General features: G+C 46.4%; 1 protein-coding gene across 1 annotated transcript in view; it reads left to right on the plus strand.

Moving 5' to 3' along the window:
- Nucleotides 1-24,444, plus strand: part of SPATA5 (spermatogenesis associated 5) — a 404,503-nt gene that overhangs the window by 48,456 nt on the left and 331,603 nt on the right. Inside the window, exons 7-9 of the mRNA XM_040418419.1 lie at nt 1,572-1,628; nt 10,802-10,925; nt 12,346-12,601. Of these exons, the coding sequence (XP_040274353.1) occupies nt 1,572-1,628; nt 10,802-10,925; nt 12,346-12,601 (437 nt within the window). The remainder of the gene's footprint in view (nt 1-1,571; nt 1,629-10,801; nt 10,926-12,345; nt 12,602-24,444) is intronic.

Genomic DNA, 24,444 nt, shown 5'->3' on the forward strand with positions numbered 1-24,444 from the left:
ATAGTCTGACTATTGGAACAAGAACGCGCCTCTGCACAGGCTTTCCTACTCCCCCAGGAATGGCTTCAATAATTTGATATCCAGCCCAACAGGAAATTAGAAGAAAGTCCTACACGGCTGTGCTTATTGCAACATAAGGAGAAAAATCTTTTAAAAATGAAAATGTCATAGACTTAAAAGATTTTAAGCATGATTTTCATGTGAAGAGTCTGGTCTGTAGGCTCTTAAAGGGGTATTTCAATCTGGAACATTTATGGCATATTTGTCTGATAGGTGCGGAGCCCACCTCCCGGACCTACTTCTATCTCAAGAAGGAGAAAAAAAAAACTAAGACTTCTCACAATAGAATAACCAGAGAATAGGTGATAAATGATCAGTCACTTGAGGCCCCTCTGGCCCAGAATTTTATATAGAATATAACGGAATTGCGTGAAGTGCAATTCCTGTTTTATTGTTAATAAAGTAATCAATCTCGCTAGCATAAGCGGTGATCCGAGTAGTGTGCGGTGCAGCCTTGGAATTTTAGATACTCTTCTAGCTTATTAATAATGGGTTTCAATTGAGGGGTGTTCCCATCGTGCAGCATATCCACAGGATGTACCATAAATATTTGATAGGTGGACCCGAAAAACAGGCGTTAAAAAGTCGCAAAGCTGAAGTGTATGACTTTTTGACATCATTACACCTAAATTTAGGTTGCAAGTGGTGTTTCTACTCCGCCATTGCCTTTTTCTGAAAAGGAGGCATGGTGTGGGTGGGGCCATCATCGCCGACACATTCACAGTTTACCGGCGTAAGTGACTACTTAAATCTACTGCAGCTAAAGGAGTAGAATTCGGTCTAGGTGCTGTCACAGGATATATTTAATTTACGATGAGGCATGTGGCTCGTTGTATTCTCCAGCAGCAAGGAGGATATCAAAAACCATTGTAAAGCACTGATCTTTGATAAATGACCCCCCAAGTGAGTCTCAAGCAACTCCATGTTGTTGGTTATTATGGACCCGTCACCTCTCCTGACATGTCTGTTTTAATAGCTGCATACATTCCCCATGTAATAACAATTCTAGAGCATCTATTCTTATGTCTCTATGTTGTCCCGTTCCTTTATTATTTGTACTAGAAGTTATGAATGAATTGCTAGCAGTCTGTAGTAAGGGTACAGGGGGGTGGTAACAAGTTGGGGGTGTGTACCTGCACAGTCTGACAATGGCAGCACTGATTGGATAGAGTCAGTCTGTGCAGATACACGCCCCCAACTGGTTACCTCCTCTCTGTACCATTACTACAGACTGCTAGCAATTCATTCATAACTTCTAGTACAAATAATAAAGGAACGGCACAACATAGAGACATAAGAATAGAGGCACCAGAATTGTTATCACAGGGGGAATGCAAGTAATTACTAAAACAGAGAGACATGTCAGGAGAGGTAACAGGTCCTCTTTAACAGGATAGGAATGTCCACAGTTTGTGGAGATGGACGCAAACTAAAAAACATTAAAGCACTAGTTATGTATTAAACTATATACTAAACATTTTTTGTTTAGATTTATTTATTTTCTATTGCAGATTTTACGGAGAGTCGGAAGGCAGGCTGCGTCAAATATTTGCTGAAGCATCACAACGGTAGATATTTGGAAGCTTTTCTAATATTTCTTTAGGGCTCTTTTACACGAGCGGATGCCATGCGGGTAATCCGCTGCGTGAAAGACAGCCAAGCCCTGTTCCGAACAGCAGAGACACGGAGCAGTAACATGATTGATAATGCTCTTTGCCTCTCTGTGATCTTTTTACTACAAAATCACAGTGAGATAAAGTTGTCACCGTGATTTTGTAGTAAAAAGGTCACACAGAGCCACGGAGCATTATCAATCATGTTAATGCTCAGAAGCGGGGCTTGGCATTCTTTCACGCAGCGGATTACCCGCACGGCATCCGCTTGTGTAAAAGAGCCCTTAGGCCTCTTTCAGACGGGCGTTGCGGGAAAATGTGCGGGTGCGTTACGGGAACACCCGCGATTTTTCAGTGCGAGTGCAAAACATTGTAATGCGTAAATGCGTAACATTGTAAACTTCTTCACAGAAGTTCGGGCTTGGGATCGGTGTTCTGTAGATTGTATTATTTTCCCTTATAACATGGTTATAAGGGAAAATAATAGCATTCTGAATACAGAATGCATAGTAAAATAGCGCTGGAGGGGTTAAAAAAAATAAAATAAAAATTTAACTCACCTTAATCCACTTGCTGGCGCTTCCGGCATCTCGTCTGTCTCCTTCTTTGCTGAACAGGACCTGTGGTGAGCATTCATTTCGGGACCTGTGGTGACGTCACTCCGGTCATCACATGATCCATCACCATGGTAAAAGATCATGTGATGGATCATGTGATGACCGGAGTGACGTCACCACAGGTCCTGTTCAGCAAAGAAGGAGACGAGATGCCGGCAGCGGGAGCAAGTGGATTAAGGTGAGTTAAATTATTTTCTCGTTCATTCCATTGGGGGACACAGACCATGGGTATAGCTTAGAGATATTACTAGGAGGGACACTATGCAAAAAAAGAAGCTCCTCCTCCTCGGGCTATACCCCCAGGCACCTCCAGGAGAACTTCAGTCTTTGCTTAGTGTCCGTTCAAGGAGGTTGACATTTATTCTTCTCCTGTTTGTTATTTTTTTCTGGTTTCAGATGGGGACGCAGGTCAGCATTGCGCTTTCCTGGCCCCTGTGGAGGGTCTGCCACGGTCTTCTGAAGGTTCCTGGCTACCTCCCATTCCCCCACAGAAGAAAAGTGGATCCAGGCTCGACATGTTAGCTCTGGCATCCCACCAGCTGCTGGGACACCTGCTGCCTACCCTCCACCAGAGCACTGCTCTCCTTGATTGGAGTCAGACGTCTGAAGAGGTGAATCCCTGCTGGTCTGGACATCGAGGGAGCATGCTGTGCAGATAAGTATTGCCTGCTTCAATCTCCCTCCTTTCCCCCCCCTCCCCCCACCCCTTCATGTCGTCTGTCTGGCGCTCTGTGACCTGAGGTGAGCTAGAGAAGGACCGGCTGGGGGCATTTTTTCCCGTTGGGAGGGGGCCTTTCTGGGGAGGGCTGGTGATTCCACTGATACCTGCCTGCAGCTCAGACTATGGCCGCATCGGCGGCAATCTTGGCACTGAAGGAGTGTATTTTATCTTATGGCCGCTGCGCTCTCTGCAGCTCCCGCCGGCCTGCTCCTCCCGATATTAACCCCCGCTGCGCCGTTTCTGGCGAAGGGGTGTATTTGAAATGCGCGCGCGCGCTTATTTCGCGCCGCAATGACGCGTCCAAGGGGGCGGAGCCTCGGCGTCCAGCTCTGTCTCTCCCTACGCCGGAGACTCTGCTGGATTGCGGCCGTGCAGCTCCTCAGTTCTCGGTGCCGGAGACTTCTGCTGTTGCCTGGGTGGTAGGAATTGCAGCAACCTGGTAGGAAATCTTTTTTGGAATACCATCATGCCTAAACCTGGGGCCCCTAAGCCTTCCAAGGCTTCCTCTCAGGCTCCACTGGAGTCATGTAAAATATGCCTTAGGCCTTTTTCTGTCACTGGTTCCTGTGACTCATGCCCTGCTCCCGGACAGGATCAGCCTCCTTCTCTTGCTCAGCCCGGTCCTCCCTCTGCCCCTGCGGATCCAGCGGTACCCGCCTGGGCCTCCGCCATGTCTAATGCGGCAGCTGATCTGGCCTTAGTTGCCAAGGCAGCCATGTCCTTCATGGAGCGCATGGCGGCTACTACTCCAGTGGCATCCACCACTCCATCCCCTCTCAGCGACTCTCACAGAGGGCGTCTGACTTCTAAGAGGCAGCGTGAGCGGCAGCATTCCTCCTCGGATGACTCCGCTTCTCCCCCTCGCCTTGAGGCATGCCCGGTTGACTCTCCCCCTCGCAGGGAGCGCAAATCCGATGGGGAATTGTCCGGATCGGACGAAGTCACGGAGCGGGAACCCCTGCCTAAGCTTTCCACCATGGTAACCGAGTTGGTGGCAGCTGTCCGTGACACTTTTAATATACAAGGGGATTCTCCTCCCTCCACTAGTCGGGAGTTCTCCCTTTTTCCACCCAAGAAACAGGAGTCCGCCGTGTTCCCTATTCACGAGGAATTCACTGCGGTCCTATCAAAAGCTTGGGATCGACCTAATCAAAAATTTTCGGCCACCAAGCGTATGGATACGCTTTATCCTTTTCCAGCTGACACAGTGGAAAAGTGGACTTCTTCCCCTAAGGTAGATCCTCCGGTGGCCAGGTTAGCCAAGAACACGGCCCTTCCCGTCCTAGACGGTTCCTCTCTGCAGGATGCGGTGGACAGACGTTTGGATTCACTTTCCAAGTCCATCTTCTCGCTGGCGGGCGCTTCCCTGCGACCGGCCTTTGCGTCGGCTTGGGTCGCCAGAGCCCTTACAACGTGGTTGCAGCGCCACCACCAGGATCTGTCAGAGCAGGACGCCTCTGCAGATACTCTGGATTTTATCATCCAGATGTCTCAAGCGTCTAAATATCTCTGTGAGGCTTCAATGGACATCGGCTCCCTCTTTGCCCGTATTTCGGCCCTCTCTGTCATTCAGCGCAGGGAGGTCTGGCTGAAGGTGTGGGATGCTGATGCCTCATCCAAGCGATCCCTCGCTAACCTTCCCTTTGAAGGGTCCAGGCTCTTTGGGGCTCAACTAGATGAATTCATTTCTGCCGCAACAGGGGGCAAGAGCACTCATCTACCCCAGCCCAGGACCAAGCGTCCCTTTCGGTCTCGGCCTTCAGGTTTCCGGGGCCAGTCCTTTCGTCGCTTCTCCACTGCCAGGACGCCGTCATCCTCATCGGCAGGGGGGTCCCAGGACTCCCGCAAGAAGCCTTTCTTCAAGCCCCAGCCTTCTTGGCGGCCTCGGGCGCAGTCAGCCCGTCCTCCTGCTCCCAAGCAACCCTCCGCATGAAGGGGTGCCCCCACCCCTCGTGGTGGGGGGCCGTCTGCTCTCCTTTCAACAGGTCTGGAGGGCTCACGTTCAGGACGCCTGGGCTCTGGAAGTGGTGACGTCCGGCTACAAGTTGGAGTTCGCGTCCAGCCCGCCGGAACGTTTTTTCCCTTCTCGCGTTCCGGGGGATCCAGCCAGGGCCTCGGACCTCTTTTTTGCGGTCTCCTCTCTTCTGGACCGTGGTGTCATTTCCCCCGTTCCCCCAGAAGAGCAAGGGACAGGTTTTTACTCAAACCTGTTCGTTGTTCCAAAGAAAGAGGGGTCAGTGCGTCCAATCTTGGATCTAAAACTTCTCAACAAGTTTCTACGGGTGCGGAAGTTTCGCATGGAGTCCCTTCGCTCCGTTATTGCTTCTCTGCTTCCAGGAGAATTTCTCGCGTCTGTGGACATTCAAGACGCCTACTTGCACGTCCCTATTGCAGAGTCCCACCATCGCTTTCTGCGCTTTGCCATAGGGGGGCGTCATTACCAGTTCGTCGCCCTACCTTTTGGGTTGGCAACCGCCCCTCGAGTTTTTACGAAGATTCTGGCGCCTCTCATGGCGCTTCTTCGCACCAGGGGCATCTCTTTGTTACCATACCTAGACGACATCTTGATAAAAGCTCCGTCTCTTCCACAGGCCGAGGACAGCATCCGAATCACGGTTCAATCCCTGGAACGGTTCGGATGGCTGATCAATCTCCCCAAGTCCTCTCTGCACCCCTCCCAGAGACTTTCGTTCCTGGGGATGATCTTGGACACCTCGATTTCTCGGGTGTTTCTTCCAGATTCCAAGGCTTCCCAGATTCGTCTGGCAATGGTGCTCCTTCTACGCTCTCCACGTCCCACCATTCGGGAGTGCATGCGGGTGCTGGGCCTTATGGTCTCCTCTTTCGAGGCGATTCCGTACGCCCAATTTCACACTCGTCCGCTACAACAGATGATCCTTGCCCTCTGGAACAAGAACCCTCGGGGTCTAGACACTCCTGTTCGTCTGTCCCGGCAAGTTCGAGCGTCTCTCCCTTGGTGGCAGTCTCCCCTGAACCTATCGTCAGGAAAGTCCTTCCTTCCGTTCTCCTGGACGATAGTCACCACCGACGCCAGCCTCATCGGTTGGGGAGGTGTTCTCCGGAACCTCACAGTTCAGGGTGTCTGGTCGACGGAGGAATCCCGTCTCCCGATAAACGTTTTGGAATTGAGGGCGATTTTCCACTCCCTCTCCCATTGGACTCCTCTCCTGGCGACTCGCCCGGTGCGGGTTCAGTCGGACAATGCCACGGCTGTGGCTTATGTCAACCATCAGGGCGGGACTCGCAGTCGGGCAGTAATGCGGGAAGTAGCGAGGATCCTCTTATGGGCGGAGTCTCATGTTCCAGTATTGTCGGCAGTGTACATCCCGGGAGTCGACAATTGGACGGCGGATTTTCTGAGTCGCACCAAGGTGGATCCGGGAGAGTGGTCTCTCCATCCGGAGGTGTTCGAGGACATCTGCCACCGATGGGGCCGTCCGGACGTAGATTTGATGGCTTCCCGGCTCAACCACAAGGTGCCGGTGTATCTTGCCCGCGCTCGAGACCCACGGGCGGACGGGGTGGACGCGCTGGTATTTCCATGGCAGCGGTTCAGCCTCCTTTACGTCTTCCCTCCGATTCCTCTGTTCCCGAAGGTGCTGCGCAAGATCGAGGCGGAGGGGATACCAACCATTCTCGTCGCTCCGGATTGGCCTCGTCGCGCCTGGTTCTCCAGCGTCGCTCGTATGTTGGCGGACGTCCCGTGGCCTCTGCCCGACAGAGAGGATCTCTTGTCTCAGGGGCCGCTCTTCCACCAGAATTCACGGCAGCTGCGTTTAACGGCGTGGCTGTTGAGACCGCCATCCTGAGGAAGAGAGGCTTCTCTGATGCGGTGGTAAGAACCATGATCAGGGCTCAAAAGCCGGCTTCTTCACGAATCTATTATCGCACCTGGAAGGCCTTCCTGGTGTTTTGTGAGAAATCGGGCTACTCGCCCCTACGTTTCTCTGTCCCAGTGGTGCTGTCTTTTCTCCAGTCCGGCCTCGACATGGGTCTGTCGCTCAGTTCTTTAAAGGGTCAGGTTTCTGCTTTGGCTATCTTTTTTCAGAGGTCCATTGCCTTTTTGAGACCTGTAAAAACCTTCCTGCAGGGGGTGGCGCATTCGGTTCCTCCGTATGTGCCTCCCTTGCCCCCCTGGGATCTCAACTTGGTTCTGCGCGCCCTTCAGGCGGCGCCTTTTGAACCTCTGAGGGAGATCTCTCTGGTTTTACTCACCTGGAAGGTAGTTTTTCTGGTGGCCATAACCTCCATCAGGCGAGTTTCGGAGCTGGCCGCACTTTCCTGCCGGGAACCTTTTCTGGTCTTTCACCAGGATAAGGTGGTGCTCAGGCCGGTGCCTTCTTTTTTGCCCAAGGTGGTTTCTCCCTTCCACCTTAACGAGGATCTTGTCCTGCCCTCTTTTTGTCCTTCTCCGGTGAACCCCAAGGAATGTGCTCTCCACTCCCTGGACGTCGTCAGGGCCCTGAAGGTGTACCTGGGGGCTACCGCTTCCTTCCGGCGTTCAGACTCTCTCTTTGTGATTCCTGAAGGGTCCCGTAAGGGCCTGGCGGCTTCCAAGGTCACCGTGGCGCGGTGGATCCGTTCCGCTATTGCTGCGGCATATCGCGCTCGCGGCCACGTTCCGCCGTCGCGGATTACCGCTCACTCCACAAGGGCAGTGGGTGCTTCCTGGGCTAGACGCAATCGCGCATCCGTTTCCCAGTTGTGTAAGGCGGCCACTTGGTCGTCCTTACATACTTTCACAAAGTTTTATCAGTTACACTCTCTGGCCTCGGCTGATGCTGCTCTTGGGCGCAGGGTATTGCAGGCTGTGGTTCCGGTTTGACTACTGGACGTTTATTCCTGGCGGTGTTGGATTTGTTCTTTTTTCCCACCCCATGGACTGCTTTGGGACGTCCCATGGTCTGTGTCCCCCAATGGAATGAACGAGAAAAGGAGATTTTTGTGAAACTCACCTGTAAAATCTTTTTCTCGTAATTTCCATTGGGGGACACAGCTCCCGCCCCCTTTTTTGGTTTACGCCTTAGGGTGTGCTGTGTGATGGTTTCCATAATGTTTTGTTTCCGTTCTCCTTCTCCTACTGCTTTTGCAACGACTGAAGTTCTCCTGGAGGTGCCTGGGGGTATAGCCCGAGGAGGAGGAGCTTCTTTTTTTGCATAGTGTCCCTCCTAGTAATATCTCTAAGCTATACCCATGGTCTGTGTCCCCCAATGGAAATTACGAGAAAAAGATTTTACAGGTGAGTTTCACAAAAATCTCCTTTTTTATTTTTTTTTAACCCCTCCAGCGCTATTGTACTATGCATTCTGTATTCAGAATGCTATTATTTTCCCTTATAACCATGTTATAAGGGAAAATAATAATAATCGGGTCTCCTAGCAACCGTGCATGAAAATCGCACCGCATCCGCACTTGCTTGCGGATGCTTGCGATTTTCACGCAACCCCATTCACTTCTATGGGGCATGCGTTGCGTGAAAAACGCAGAATATAGAGCATGCTGCGATTTTCACGCAACGCACAAGTGATGCGTGAAAATGACCGCTCATGTGAACAGCCCCATAGAAATGAATGGGTCGGTATTAAGTGTGGGTGCAATGCGTTCAACTCACGCATCGCATCCGTGCGGAATACTCGCCCATGTGAAAGGGGCCTTAGGGTTTCAAATTACCGTCGTTTTTTCCAAACAAGTATATTTTTACAGCATATATGTAACACAGAGAAAATACATTTCTCTGCTCATACAAATACTCTCTACATTTGCAGTACAAAAGCACATAACAGAAAAAAGGCAAATATCAGTTGGGCAGGTACAAACATAATCAGCTATAAAAAAATAAATAACTGCTGCAAGCAAAAACGCACGTAAATAATGAACAGTAGAAGAACACGGAAAATGGGGGGGGGTCACTCAGTGTTATGTTACATGTATCAGTGGAAAATGTCATGTGACTAGTGTTTGGGGGTATCGTTTGGCGTTTTGTGGCAGATAAAATGGACATGAACCTGTAATGATGCTGCTTGTGCACGAGATCGCAGAACTGGACTTTACCTATAGCAGTTGCCTTTCCCAGGTCCTAACAATGGCGTTGAGTACTCAGACACCATCAGGACTTACAGTAGGACTGAACTGCACAACAACTGGACAGTTGCAAAGCAACATATGTGAAGCTTGTATCAACACTGGCAGAAAACAGGACTCTGAAACATGCTCACTGGTGGATGACGGGAAATGAATGTTGAGGGTCAGGGAAGGAGGAGATGATCCAGCAATGGAGTGGGTACCAAGTATATGGCATACACGTAGATAGTGAGTGAATAGAAACAGAGCAATACTAATCTGACCTTAGCTGCTCAAGTCAACCTGAACAATAAAATAGCACAGCATGAAACAAATCTTAAAAACAGAAAGAAAGACCATGGAACTCCAGATCCTAGAATACAAAACAAAGTGCAAAATAAGGGAATGCACCTAGAAAATACCTGCTATACCTGACAACCAGAACGATATACAAAGGCCCAACAATCAGCAATTCCACCCTGATCAACCAAGCAAAGCTAGTTGATAATCATTCCCAGATTCAGATTGTAACGGTCACGTCCACACACACACAGGGGGAAGGATAGTGACCACTGCGCTCCACTCTCACCCCTGGCCCTGCCTACTTGCCTCACGAGTCCTGATGACAGGGGACAACTGGACGACAGTCCCTAACTTAGGATACATGCAGGGAAGACAGACAAGACAAAATACGGAACATGAACAGACCGGGTCAGAACCAAGAGAGCTACGCAGTACAAAGGGTTAAGCAAAGAATGGTCAGGAGAAGCCGGGGTCAAATACCAGGAGAGTAGAGAAGTACAAGAGGAGTCCTAAGAGAGTAGTCAGGTGGGAGCCGAGGTCACAATACCAGGACGGATGTGCAGTACAGGAGGAGCAGGCAAAGGATCGTCAGGGAACAGGATCAGGTAAGTATTCAGTAGTCCAACAAATAGCCAGGAACCTAGAAATTAACAGGCAACCTGTGGCTAGCAGGCTGCCTGTATTTATAGTGGGGAGTGAGGGTCATGTGAAGTGGCCAGCGTCACATGACCGACAGACCAACCAGTTGAGCACCGAGTGATCAGCTCGGCGCTCAAGGCAGACTTAGGAGCAGGGAGCCACCCAACAGTAAAGCCGCCCTGGGAATGAGGTCAAACACAGATCCTCATTCCCAAAGCTAAGCAACAGTTCTGCGGGTAATAGGGGACCGAGTGCACCTTCGGAACCCCGTTACACAGATGCATAGCAACTACCCAAATCAAGTTAAAAAGCTAGGTGAACATGAAGCAACAGAGAGACCACTCACACTCGTAACTGAACCACAGTTCTAAGTGTTTAGCATAGAGACCGTTTGGAATTTATCTTTGTACAATGTCCATCTTGACCCAACTCTGTGTAGTAACTGCAACTCGGCTGTCTTTACACTTCTACTTTAAAGTCATTTTTTATCAGAATACTTTTTTTTTTTTATGGGGCAGAATTGGATAAAAATTACAAGTAATTATTACTCATCTGACCAATCACCCCACTGTTAGTGTTCCGATGCTGGTCCATTCCCCACTGCTGTCTACTTCTGTGTTCTAGGCTCGACTAACAGGAAATCGTTTGGGCTGCCTGCTCAACCGGTCACACACAAAAAAGCTTGTTCCCATCATTTCTTGTTAATGAAATATGTTACTAAATATAATAATACTTTTGGCCGTTCTTACCATTGTTTTCTTTTATAGTCTGCCTTCCATTATATTCATCGATGAACTTGATGCACTTTGCCCCAAAAGAGAAGGGGCGCAGAGTGAAGTGGAGAAAAGGGTGGTCGCATCATTACTCACACTTATGGATGGCATAGGCTCGGTAAGACCTATACATTCAAACTGGGTTGGGGCAGGAAGTCACACCATAAAATGAAGACTCTGATCCTGGTGGGGATATACCTAGAGTTGCCATGTGTCCTGTGAACCACTGGCTCAACTAGTAGACTGTTAAGGTGCCTTTACACAGGATGATATTACAGCCGATTGTCAGGATGGAAGAGTTCCTTCCTGACAATCTGCTGCTCGCTGGTGGAGGAGACCTCTGCATTTACATGCAGTGACCTCCTCCAGAGATGGGGCGAAGTGCTCTTCCCCATAACGACTCGTTGTTTCCCGGCAGCAAATCTGCTGTCGGGAAACAAGGATTTTTGTGTTTGCACAAATGATCTAATTAGCAAAATGCTCGTCGATCGGGTAATCGGCGGAACATTTACACCTCCAGACCATGGCTAAAGAGCATTCCTATGACAGATATAGCTATATACTTCCATGAATTTAGAAGTAGGATGCATAAGGGTCCATTCACATGTCTGCAAATGGGTCCACATCCGTTCCGCAATATCGGGAATGAGTGCGGACCCATTAATTCTCAATGGGGCAGGAATGGATGCGGAAAGCACACTATGTGACTCCTAAGATGAAGAGGTAAAATGTCACTCACCAAGTAGGATGTAGGTCCATATAGACAAGCTATGGCATGAGAAGACACAGGGGGAGATTTATCAAACTGGTGTGAAGTAGAAATGGCTTAGTTGCCCACAGCAACCAATCAGATTCCACCTTTCATTTTCCAAAGGAGCTGTGAAAAATGAAAGGTGGAATCTGATTGGTTGCTATGAGCAACTAAGCCAGTTCCACTTTATACACCAGTTTGATAAATCTCCCCCTGTGTCTTCTCATGCCATAGCTTGTCTATATGGACCTACATCCTACTTGGTGAGCGACATTTTACCTCTTCATCTTAGAAGGATCTAGCCTATGTCCTGTGATCATTCCAACGTAGGCAATGCCTGCATCAGAACGTGACATGAGAGAAGGTCAGCTGAATGCTGGGCATTATTATTACTACTACGAAAAACTAAGCAAAAAAAAAAAAACCTTGAACCTCCGCCAGCAAAACTGTACCTTCTTATTGTTCTGGTAAACCTTAATGGTATATTTTGATTAAAAAAAAGGGTGGCAACCGTTGGTACACCCCTGCTATTGTATTATTTACTGGATATCCAACAGACAAAGCTTACCATTACTTGAAATTGTGAATGAATATTTTCTTTGTATTAGTCCATGGATCTGATCTATTTCTGACTTACACTGCCCTTAAAGGGAGTTTCTCAGCAGCGTTGGCCTGCTAGGTGGGGGCCTGGGGAGAGCAGGACAAACATACCTTTTGCGGAGCTACTGTAATGTATATGTGCGATAACCTGAAAGATCCAATGTTCTTTTTTACCAAATTATTTTAGGAAGAAAGTCAGGGCCAGCTGCTGGTTCTGGGTGCAACCAATCGTCCTCATTCATTGGACCCTGCATTACGTCGCCCAGGACGATTTGACAAAGAAATAGAAATTGGTATTCCCAATGCTCAGGGGCGCCTGGACATTCTCCGACGTATACTCGTCAAAGTCCCACATCAGCTGAACGAAGAGGAACTTACAGATTTAGCCAGCAGTGCCCATGGCTATGTGGGTGCAGACTTAGCAGCTCTGTGCAAAGAAGCAGGTGAGTCGTGTGACAGTATGCATGTTTAATACAATATCTGCACTACTGGAAAATGAAAAACACCTAGAAAAAGTGATTGACAACTTATAAACTGCTAGTGGTGCTTGGTCAATGATCCCACAACCGAGGTGGTGCACCCTTTATTTTGGGTTCTGCAGCAGGGTATATGATGAGGTAGGGTCACATTAATACTGGGAGGCAACCATCTCCTCCTGTGATAGGTCACTCCATTCTCTTTCAACTTGGACACATAGTTCAGCCAAGGTTGTTGTTGGCTGCCATGCATGGGAGATCTGATTACCCATCCAGTCCCAGACAGGATCCATGGGGGAGAGATCTGGTGATTGAGGTGGCTGGGAGAGCTACTGCGTACCCTGAGGAGAACATCTTGTAGCGGTGAGGGGGTGTTGTTTTGATGGCACCCCACGTCTCCTGAGAACAAAAAAAAAAAGAGAGAAAGTAGGACTGAGATTACTATGTTCTACCAAAGGCTGGTCAATGTTCCCTCCACAAAGACCGGATGGGAATGGCCATGGTAGCTAATGGCACCCCACGCTATGACACCTGGTATTAGTCCTATGTGTCTCCGCACTATGCACAATCGTAGTAGGTGGTCTCCAGCCCTCCTGTGAACACTGATGTGACCATCAATGGCAAACAATAGTGTTCGGTAATGAGGGCATGTCCTGCCTTGGTGCGAATGATGGCCGCATCAGAGTCTACGGGAAGCCTGGAGATTGCCTGCTGCAGAACACAATATAAAGGGTGCACCACCATGGTTGTGAGGTCCTTGACCAAGCACCACTAGTTTATACTTAGTCATTCTCAGCTTAATCACATTAAGTTTTCCGAGAGTTCTGTTTTTTTCATTTTTCGGTAGTGCACATGTTTGTTAGGAAAGAGATTTAGGAGTAAGATGTCAGAAAGCCTAATATCTGTAGTCTTGTGAAGTCTTGTCTTTAGACTTGGTGCGTTGTAGATGCAAACAACTTGCAGGGCTGACATCTGCTTCTTCACAATGCTGTATTAATTTACAGACCTGATTCATCGTCCCTCTGCCCCTAAGCAGGATATTAGTCTCGTGAAGCGTGCACAAATTTTTAATGTTCTGAGAAAGATAAGCTTTTTTTCCAAAACCACTCGGAAATGTTAATAATTGAGCTGAGAACACGCCGCAGCGATGGCTGGTTGGCAATCCAGGTTTCCTAATATAGGGATTTATTGCAAGCGTGGCCTTCTAAGGCAGCCTGCGCAGCTGCATCAGGGTGAATGTAAATACTGCAAGAAGGGGATTCATGGGATTTGTTTAGAGTGGAAGGAAGTATTTAGTTTGTAATGCTTAAAATTAATCTTCAATATCCGCACGACCTGCACACCATTTTGGCGTGCGGTTCTAAAACCCTGGGCCTCTGATGTGATAGCATCATGGGGGCCAGAAAGGTTTGAAGGCATTGTTTAAAGAGTAAGACTAGACAGTGAAAGTCTAATTGAATCCAGACAGGACTGTATTACATGAAGGTTTATTATCATTTAGAGGAAGGAGGGGGAGGCAGCCTCGGGAAAATGAATGACTGAGCTCAGTTTTTTCTTTCCTTGTCCTTTTATATATCCTTGTGGTTACAAATCTCTACAATCGGCTTAAAGAAACACTAGCTTTGAAACATTCTGGCATTGATTTTCCTTGTGGCATTGGGTTATAATAAAGTGTTAACCTGCGTGCACATATAAGCAAGTAAAGCCTTTAAAGGGGTTCTGCACTTTGTTTAAACTGATGATCGATCTATCTATCTCTGGATAGATCATCAGCATATGATCGGCGGGGGTCCGACGCCCGGGACCCCCGCTGATCAGCTGTTTGAGAAGGCAGCGGGGGCTCCAGGAGAGCCGCGGCCTTCTCACTGTTTACCACTGGCCCAGTGACGTAACGACTAGTATCAACTGGCCTGGGCGCGGCTAAGCTCTGTTCAGTTGATACTAGTCGTGACGTCACTGGGCCAGCGGTAAACAGTGAGAAGGCCGCGGCGCTACTGGAGCGCCGCTGCCTTCTCAAACAGCTGATCGGATCCCGGGTGTCGAACCCCCGCCGATCAGATGCTGATGATCTATCCAGAGGATAGATCATCAGTTTAAGCAAACTGCAGAACCCCTTTAAGGATATTTCAGTATATTGTCCATGTAAGTGCCATCCACCATATTCCCTTCTATGATGCCTCAATGGCAATCTTTCAGGTTGTGAGCGGAACCGTTCCAATAATAAGGCAGGAAAGGTGCTGGGAAATGAACTTGTAAATGACAGCTTTTTGCGGACAGGCATATCTGGCAATTGTGAGGATCTTGATTTCCCTGCCAGTGCCCCATTACTTTTCATAAAGGAGTCATTTCCACAAAATATTACGTTAGATAGGGTATTGTGTTTATGCACTTCCTTGGTATACAAACATGGCTTCCTCTATGGTTCACTGAAATGGATCTAGAGCCTCAAATAATAATGAACGTATTCATCATCAGCAGGTTACAATTATATGATATACTCGTAGCATGGTATGAAAGCGAATGGAAATGAACACGGGGACTCTTAGTAACCAATAAATTGATATATTCATTTTCCAAAGGAGCTCTGAAAAATGAAAGGTGGAATCTGATTGGTTGCTATAGAAAACTAAGGCAGTTTTTCTTTGCACCAGTTTTGATGAATCTCCCCCATTCTATGCTAGTCTGAGGCTCTCATAGACTTGAATAGAAAGGTACTTCCAAATGTCACAGCAGAGGCTGGGGTGGTCAGACACCAGGTCACATGATGCAACAGCGGCCAGAGCGGAGGTAATATGATTTGCTGCAATACCGTATCCTTCTTGTAGTTTACAAATGGGGGCACAATGAAAAAAAGAACCCCAAGTGCTTCTTTAAAGGGGTTGTCTGGGAATCAAGAAAATACTTAAATGTTACTTTATTATAAATATATTCCCAAATACCTTTCATTCGTTATAATGGCTTGTTTTGTCTAGGGAGCAATCATCGGGGGAAATAAAATGGCCGCCGTCCTATTAGTACACACAAAACCTGTCGTAATCACACATTTCACCTAATGATTCCTCTGTAGACAAAACAAGCCATTATAGCTAATGAAAGGTATTTATGATGAAGTAATATGGGGTTGTCTCACTACAAACATTTATCCCCTATCCAAGTATAGAAGAAAAAAACACAATGCAACAGCACTCTGCAAACACAAGTAACGTACAATAATGCCATAATTGTAGAAAACATTCTGGTGCTCATGCTACGCTTATTTAGCAAATTTCTAGGTTCTTGGCAAATACATTTTGTACAAAATTATCTGAGCCCGTCTGCCAAATTTCAAGGCGATCTCTATCAGACAGGAACCTACCACTAAATACTACCTGATATCTATTCAGGGAGTGTTGGTTCCACACGCATGCTTGGTTCACTCTGCCTTTTACCATTTTTGGTGCCTTAACGGCCTCCATTAAATCCAGGGAATGCAGGTGCCAACATGCATGCTGAGCGCACTCTATACCTCTCCTGGTGCCAGACGGCCTCCAATCAATGCAATGAGAGGAGGCCACAGCTTTATACTTACTCTAATTAAAATCAGCCTATGGGGCAGACAGGCTAGTCAGAAGTTCACGACCAACTGGAGTCTGCCACACCTCCAGCTGAGTAAAACTGCAAAAAAAGGGGGTCAGTCAGCACATCCCAATGTGCAGGTGCACGCTGCCATGGCTAGAAACACAAAGAAAAAAAGGCAATGCAACACACACAAATAAAGTACAATAATGCCATAATTGTACAATACAATAAAGTACAATAATGCCAATGTTGGTACCAGCTGTAGGCATCGGCAGGCCTCCATAGGAAAACGCCAAACTCTTCATAATCTGCTGGGTAAAATGCAATTGCATGTTCAAGACCCCTAGGGGGTATATAAAAAAATAAAAAAATCTATAAAAATTAAAATCACCCCGTTTCCCCATAATATAAATAAATAATAAAAAATATACATCATAGGCAGCACCTCATCCCAAAATGCCAGAACTATTCTAATATACATGTATTTATCCTGTACAATGGACGCCATCCTGGAAAAAAATCTAAATAGCCAATTTGCTGGTTTTTCACAAAGTTTTTTCACTGTGCAAAAAATGACCCAGACAATGACATGGGGAACACTGTAAAAACAAAACACATAAAACGGTGGGGGAATTGTGTGTGGTTTTTCTCCCAATTCCATCTCATTTGGAATTTCTCCAGCTTCATTTTATGTAATATTAAATGGTGCCATTAGAAAGTACACAAAAAACAAGCCCTCATATGGCAGTTTGAATGGAAAAGTGAAAAAGTTATTGCTTCGGGAAGGCAGGGTGAGAAAAATGAAAACTGAAAATCGCTACGTCACAAGTATTTTTTATGTGCAGGGGAAGAGCTTAGGACCATTTTTGTAATATACTCTATCACGTGATTCTGAAGAAACCCATAATGAGCATTGCTAGGATAAATCCGGGGCACATTTATTAGGACCGGTGGTTTAGGCGTAGAAAATGGTCTAAATGTAAGACAGCGAGGAAGCTGTCTTACATTTAGAAGCGGAGGTGGATCTGCCGGAGTTATAGAGAGGCCTGCGCCTCTTCATAACTTCTGCCGATCCACCACCGCTTCTAAATGTAAAACAGCTTCCTCGCTGTCTTACATTTAGACCATTTTCCACGCCTAAACCAGGCGTAGAAAATGTTGAATGAGATGGGCTTGCTGGCCCGTTCCCTGCCCACGCCATGGCCACTTTTTTTTAGACCTGGCGTGAGCGGGGAGAAGTCATTGATTGCGGTACAAAGGACCTTTGCGCCGCAATCTGCGCCTGAAATTTCTGTTTAATAAATGACCCCCTCCGTCTTCAGTGTTCAGTGTGTACTCTAGATGGCTCATTGTCACATGTAGATGCAGGTTCCCAAGCCTGGCTCTTCTCTCTGTGCTATATACATCAATATAAATGTCTTCATATACAGTAAAACTTTTTTCCCTGCCTATTAGGGCACCCATACACATTCAGTAGCTTTCGACCAAATGATCATTGGCTGACAGCTATCTCTACCAACTCCCTCCTGGCCTCCCCCATACACAGATACATTTGGTTTGGATGAACATGTATGTTTATTCAATTGGTAGAGTGGAGAAGGTAGCTGCCAGACCTTTCTAGTGGTGGCTTATCTACCGGGAGAACAAGAGGATTGGTCAAAAATATTCATTTCTGTCAGGGAAGAGTTGGGAGTTGATGGTCACTGATTATACCTCCTCAGCATGCTCAATATCTAACCAGCCACCGGGGAGATAGAGGAGAGATGTGCTGTCACCGGTCACAAGGGCTTATCATCTGGTATTGTGAAGAGTATTGTTGGCCATACACATTAGATACGTGGGGTGTCCTGACTCTCCCACTGGGTGATAAGGATTGGATTGTTAAAGAGTTATTCTCATCTCAGACAATAGGGGCATATCGTTGGGACCCGCATCTATATAGAGAACGGAGCCCCAAAAGTGGTGGAGGGAGCACTGGTGGATGCGTAGCCACCATCCATTCATTTTCTATTGGGCCTTCAAAAATAGCCGAGCGCTGGCTTAACGATTTCCATTGGGCCCATAGAAGTGAAGGAGAGCGGTGGCCGGTCATGCGCGGTGCGCTCCCATTCACTTCTATGGGAAGAGCACTTGGTGGCCAGACTGGAGTCCTTCAGCCACCACTTTGCGGGGCTCCGTTCCCTTTGCGGGTCCTAGCGATATGCTCTCATTTTCTGAGATGAGACAACCCTTTTAAATGTCAGTTGTCTGATCCTGTAGTTCTCGAGGAGATAAGCTGCTGCCAGAGGAGTCTGACCGTGGCCAAGCCGAGCACTCGTGTGGATTAGAGGATCCGGAGTGATAGCCGCCGGCTGTCTTTAACCAATTTGACAAGGAATTCAGAGCAGATTCCACACCAAAATGTAGTCAAAAAAGTTAAAGGGGTTGTCTCATCATAGACAATCAGGGCATATCGCTAGGATATGCCCCCATTGTCTTAAAGATGTGGGTCCCACCGCTGGGACCCACACTTATATAGAGAACAGAGCCAGGGAGACAGGGATTCTGTCATGAGATTTTACCCCTATAACCTAAACATATGCCCATGTCTGTACTAATAACATGAATCCTAAGCTGGCCTTATTAAACCTGCTTGTGGCTCTATTAGCCCAAAAAACAGGTTTTTATAAGCTGTCAATCACCTACCTAAGGTGCCCAAGGGGACGTCCGTTAATACAGGGTGCCCGGCCGCATCCATCATCGTCTGGTGCCCAGCACTGCCTTCCCTGTCTTAATTGCCGCCCTCCCTGTCTACAGTGCCGCCTTCCTCACCTCAGCGCCGCCTCGCGCGGGATCTGGCAGAGGGACGGGAGGATTGCGGAGGCGGCACTGTAGACAGAGAGGGCGGCGATTAAGACAGAGAAGGCAGTGCTGGGCACCAGACAGCGATGGGTGCAGCCGGGCACCCTGTATTAACGGACGTCCCCTTGGGCACCTTAGGTAGGTGATTGACAGGTTATAAAAACCTGTTTTTTGGGCTAATAGAGCCACAAGCAGGTTTATTAAGGCCAGCTTTAGGATTCATGTTATTAGTACGGACATGGGCATATGTTTAGGTTATAGGGGTAAAATCTCATGACAGAATCCCTTTAACAACGTGTGTCATTACTGTGCCATAAAGACCGTTCCCAGTACAGTCGGACGGCATTTCTATTTTCTTTTATTATTTTCTTTGACAAAGATTCAAACATAAAAATGTAATGCAACCCAGTCATAATCTTTCCAGTTAATGAAAATAAGAAAGAACTATTGTCCCAGTTTGCAAATAGCATCGTTGGATATTTGCTGTCCAAGAGAAGACTGCATGCTTGATCTGCTAAGAAAATAAAGGAAAAAACATATATATTGATGTATATAAACTCCATAATGTAGTGATCTTTTTTATATCAAGAGAGCTTTGCAATATGTTGTTTATTAAAAAAAACATGTGATGTGCCTGCAGCCAAAACTCTCTGTGCAAGCATACATTGTACAGACGGGGGGCACCCATGTGTTGACTTTACAGGTAGGCTATTCTCCAACAACTGCTTTTGAAGGTTACGTCATATTTTTCATCCTTCTGTGACTTGGTAAGTGAATGGCAGATCTGCTCAAACTGGACGTTGCGGCCTTAAACCCTTCCTGACTCAGCGGTTTTCCAATTTGGTGTTATTGTTTTTCGCTCCCTGCCTTTCCAGAGCCATAACTTTTTTATTTTTCCGTTCACATAGCTGTATGAGGGCTTGCTTTTTGTGGGACAAGTTGTACTTTCTAATGCCACCATTTAATATGACATACAATGTAGAGAGAAGCTTTAATGAAAAAGAATAAAAACTTTTGAAATAATTTAATAATATTTTTGTCATTGCCATATTCTGACCCTATAATGTTTTTATAGTTTTGTCTGTGGAGATGTGTGGGGGCTAATTTTTTGCAGGATGATCTGTAGTTTTTGCTAATACCTTTTTGGGGTGTGTATGACTTTTAGATCACTTTTCATTTAAAAAAATTGGGAAGTAAAGTGATGAAAAAACGGCTAATTGGACACTTTTTTCCGCAATTCACCGTATGGGATGTTTTTTTTTATATTATACCAGTATGGGCGTTTTCTCACGCGGCAATGCCCATGATGTATTTTTTTTTTATTTGTTTATTTTTATTCTGGGGAAAGGAGGTAATTAGAATTTTTAAATTTTTTAAAACTTTTTTTTAACTTTTTCATTTTTTCACACTTTTTAGGTCCCCATGTGGACCCTAACTTGCAATCATGAGATTGCAATTTGTATAAAATAATGCAATTTGCTTCATTATCCTATACAGAAACTTCTATATTACAATTCAATGTTGCAACCTGATGGCCTGAATTGTAATATACATGTAATGAGCTTGGAAGCCTAGTACAGCTCATTACGTGCATAGAACACTTTCCCCCAATTTCCGCCCTTGAGGGCATCTGAGGGGTTAAATATCCGTGGTCGGCATTACCATCGATTGCGGACATTAGCCTCGGGTGTTTGCTGTATGAAACAGCAGGTCCCCGCTAGCTATCATGTTTGCTCCGCTAAGCAGTGGGCGCAATCTTTAAAGACCCAACATCAGCCGTACAAGATTGGCAGATATCGTGAAGAGGTTAAAGGGGTATTTTGGTTTCATTAAAGGGAGTCTGTCACCAGCATTTTGGACTTTTATCTGAGGTAGTATATGAGTAGTAGTACAGATAAAGAGTCTAATTACTATTTTATATTTTCTTACTGCCCACCCATTCCCACTCTGTCAGTTGTCAAAGCTGTACTAAAATACATTGTCAGGACTACTGTGCATGCGCACATGAGTCCTCTCCATAATGTTAGAACAGCACAGCAGTCCAGGCTGTGTATTTCAGTGCCTCTTTGAGAACTGACAGCAGGGGTGGGATTGGGGGCAGTTGGAAAATAAAAAATGGCGATCTGGACTCCTCATCTGTAGTACTACTCATATATTACTCCAGATAGTAATCCAAGATCATGATGACAGATTGCCTTTAAATTGATGACCTATGCTCAGTATAGGTCATCAATTTTAGATTGGTGATGGTCTCTCGCTTCCCCGGTGTTCAGCTGTCTGAAGGGGCTGTGATGCTACTGTTAGGCCTCCTTCAGACGGGCGTTGCGGGAAAAGGTGCGGGAACATGCACGATTTTTCCGCGCTAGTGCAAAACATTGTAATGCGTTTTGCACGCGCGTGAGAAAAATTGCGCATGTTTGGTACCCAAACCCGAACTTCTTCACAGAAGTTCGGGCTTGGGAGCGGTGTTATGTAGATTGTATTATTTTCCCTTATAACATGGTTATAAGGGAAAATAATAGCATTCTGAATACAGAATGCATAGTACAATAGCGCTGGAGGGGTTAAAAAAAAGTAAAAAATAATTGAACTCACCTTAATCCTCTTGATCTCGCAGCCGGCATCGCTTCTGTCTTCTTTCTTTGCTGTGTTTAGGAACAGGACCTGTGGTGACGTCACTCATGGTCCATCACATGATCCATCACCATGGTAAAAGATCATGTGATGACCGGAGTGACGTCACCACAGGTCCTGTTCCTACACACAGCAAAGAAAGAAAACAGAAGCGATGCCGGCTGCGCGATCAAGTGGATTAAGGTGAGTTAAATTATTATATATATTTTTTTTAACCCCTCCAGCGCTATTTTACTTTGCATTCTGTATTCAGAATGCTATTATTTTCCCTTATAACCATGTTATAAGGGAAAATAATAATGATCGGGTCTCCATCCCGATCGTCTCCTAGCAACCGTGCGTGAAAATCGCACCGCATCCGCACTTGCTTGCGGATGCTTGCGATTTTCACGCAACCCCATTCATTTCTATGGGGCCTGCGTTACGTGAAAAATGCACAAAATAGAGCATGCTGCGATTTTCACGCAACGCACAAGTGATGTGTGAAAACCACCGCTCATGTGAACAGCCCCATAGAAATGAATGGGTCGGGATTCAGTGCGGGTGCAATGCGTTCACCTCACGCATCGCATCCGCGCTGAATACTCGCCCGTGTGAAAGGGGCCTTAGAGCTGCGTTCTCTTCAGTGTTTACCTGCATGCCGTCTACATTGTAGTCGTGGTGCAGTGTAATTACAGCTGTTCTTCCGATTCAGGTGAATTGGAGAGCAAACTGTAATTATACTGCACCACGACTACAATGTAGACGGCATGCAGGTAAACACTGAAGAGGACGCAGCTCTCGCACTAGCGCCACAGCTGAACACCGGGGATGCAGAAGTCAGACCTTCACCAATCTGAAATTGATTGCCTATACTGAGGATAGGTATCAATATCACAAAACTGAAATACCCCTTTAAGCCATAACAGATGGACCGCAAACTGTAATTTGAAGCCTTTCTCCTTCAAGCACAAATTCATTCAGGAAATAACATGATGAAATATCACTCCCAGAAAGTTTTTTGTCTTATGTATTTTACTCCAGTTTATGCGTTCTTTTTCCCTTTCTTTTGTCTCCGCTCACCATGCTGACGGACATGACCAGGTCGTAATAAGAGGCCGCCAAAACTGTACTATATACCCTGCTCTTAAGTAGCCTGAGTAGCACCTGAGCAAAGTACAAATGTAGCTGGTTCCTACACTGCCCTGGAAATGTGGACTTGGATAAGTCCAAGAGAGGCGGTATATTAGTGATAGGGACCCGTCGGCGGAAGCCACCTGGACACCTGATAGATGGGCCCGACACAAGTTTGATCAAAATGTGCGCTAAGAGCTTCCATTGATCTGTTTTATAGTAGGTATAATACTATTAGAATTTAGAATCATCCCCATTTTTCAGCTTTATTGTTTGTATGTGTGTGCAGCCATTATTATTATTTTTATTAACCTAAGTAGCCAGTGACATGCCTACCATGAAGTGTAGAGGTATCTGGTAAACACTCTGCCAAGGGGTTGTCTGGTTCTCTAGTAGTAGATAGTGTAAAACACCACCACACCTAGAAATATGTTATCATTTCTATCTCTGTATTGATCCACCCAGAACAAAGCTTGGCCAACTTTTCGGTCCCGTCCTAAGACCTTTTTCACGGCCTACATAATTACATAAAAATTTGTATATAAATACAGTGCTGATCAAAAGTTTAAGACCACTTGAAAAATGGCAAAAAATCATATTTTACATTGTTGGATCTTAACAAGGTTCCAAGCAGAGCTTCAACATGCAACAAGAAGAAATGAGAGTGAGACAAAACATTTTTTGAGCATTCAATTAATTGAAAATAATGATTAAACTGAAACAGGCTGTTTTTCAGCTGATTCAAATTTTGTGGATTCATTTTCATTTTCTGTCAGGTAGTCACACGTTGTGATGGCAAAGGCAAAAAAACTCTCCCTTTTTGAACGTGGTCGGGTTGTTGAACTGCATAAGCAGGGTCTCTCACAGCGTGCCATCGCTGCTGAGGTGGGACGCAGTAAGACATGCAGTAATTTCTTAAATGATCCTGAGGGTTATGGAACAAAAAAGTCAAGTGAAAGACCCAAAAAAATGTCATCAGCACTGAGCCGGAGGATCCAATTGGCTGTCTGTCAAGACACTGGACGATCCTCGACCCAAATTAAGGCCCTTACTGGTGCTGACTGCAGCCCCATAACCATCAGACGGCATCTGAGACTGAAGGGCTTCAAAAACAAAAAACGTCTTCAAAGACCTCGTCTCCTTGAATGCCACAGAACTGCTCGTTTAGACTTTGCAAGAGAGCACCAAACATGGAACATTCAAAGGTGGAAGAAAGTTTTATTCTCTGATGAGAAAAAATGTAACCTTGATGGTCCTGATGGTTTCCAACGTTACTGGCATAACAAGCAGATCCCACCTGAGATGTTTTCTACACGCCACAGTGGAGGGGGCGCCATAATGGTCTAGGGTGCTTTTTCCTTCAGTGGAACAATGGAGCTTCAGGAAGTGCAGGGGCGTCGAACGGCCGCTGGCTATGTCCAGATGTTGGGTAAAAAATCGTAAATGAAATACAGCGGCTCACCCCTATCTCGTATGGATAGGTGCTCACCCTCCGGTCCTACCCACAGGACCTAAAAGGATTGTAAGACGTATAGAAAAGTGAGGGGGCACACACACAAGGGAAACACTGAATGAATGAATAAATGGTATTTAATATTCTAAAAACAAACCCCTAAAATATACATAAAACGTACAACAAGTACATATGGTGTAACAGCCTCTAA

Source organism: Bufo bufo, chromosome 2 (assembly GCF_905171765.1).
Source record: "Bufo bufo chromosome 2, aBufBuf1.1, whole genome shotgun sequence".
NCBI classification, from domain to species: Eukaryota; Metazoa; Chordata; class Amphibia; order Anura; family Bufonidae; genus Bufo; species Bufo bufo.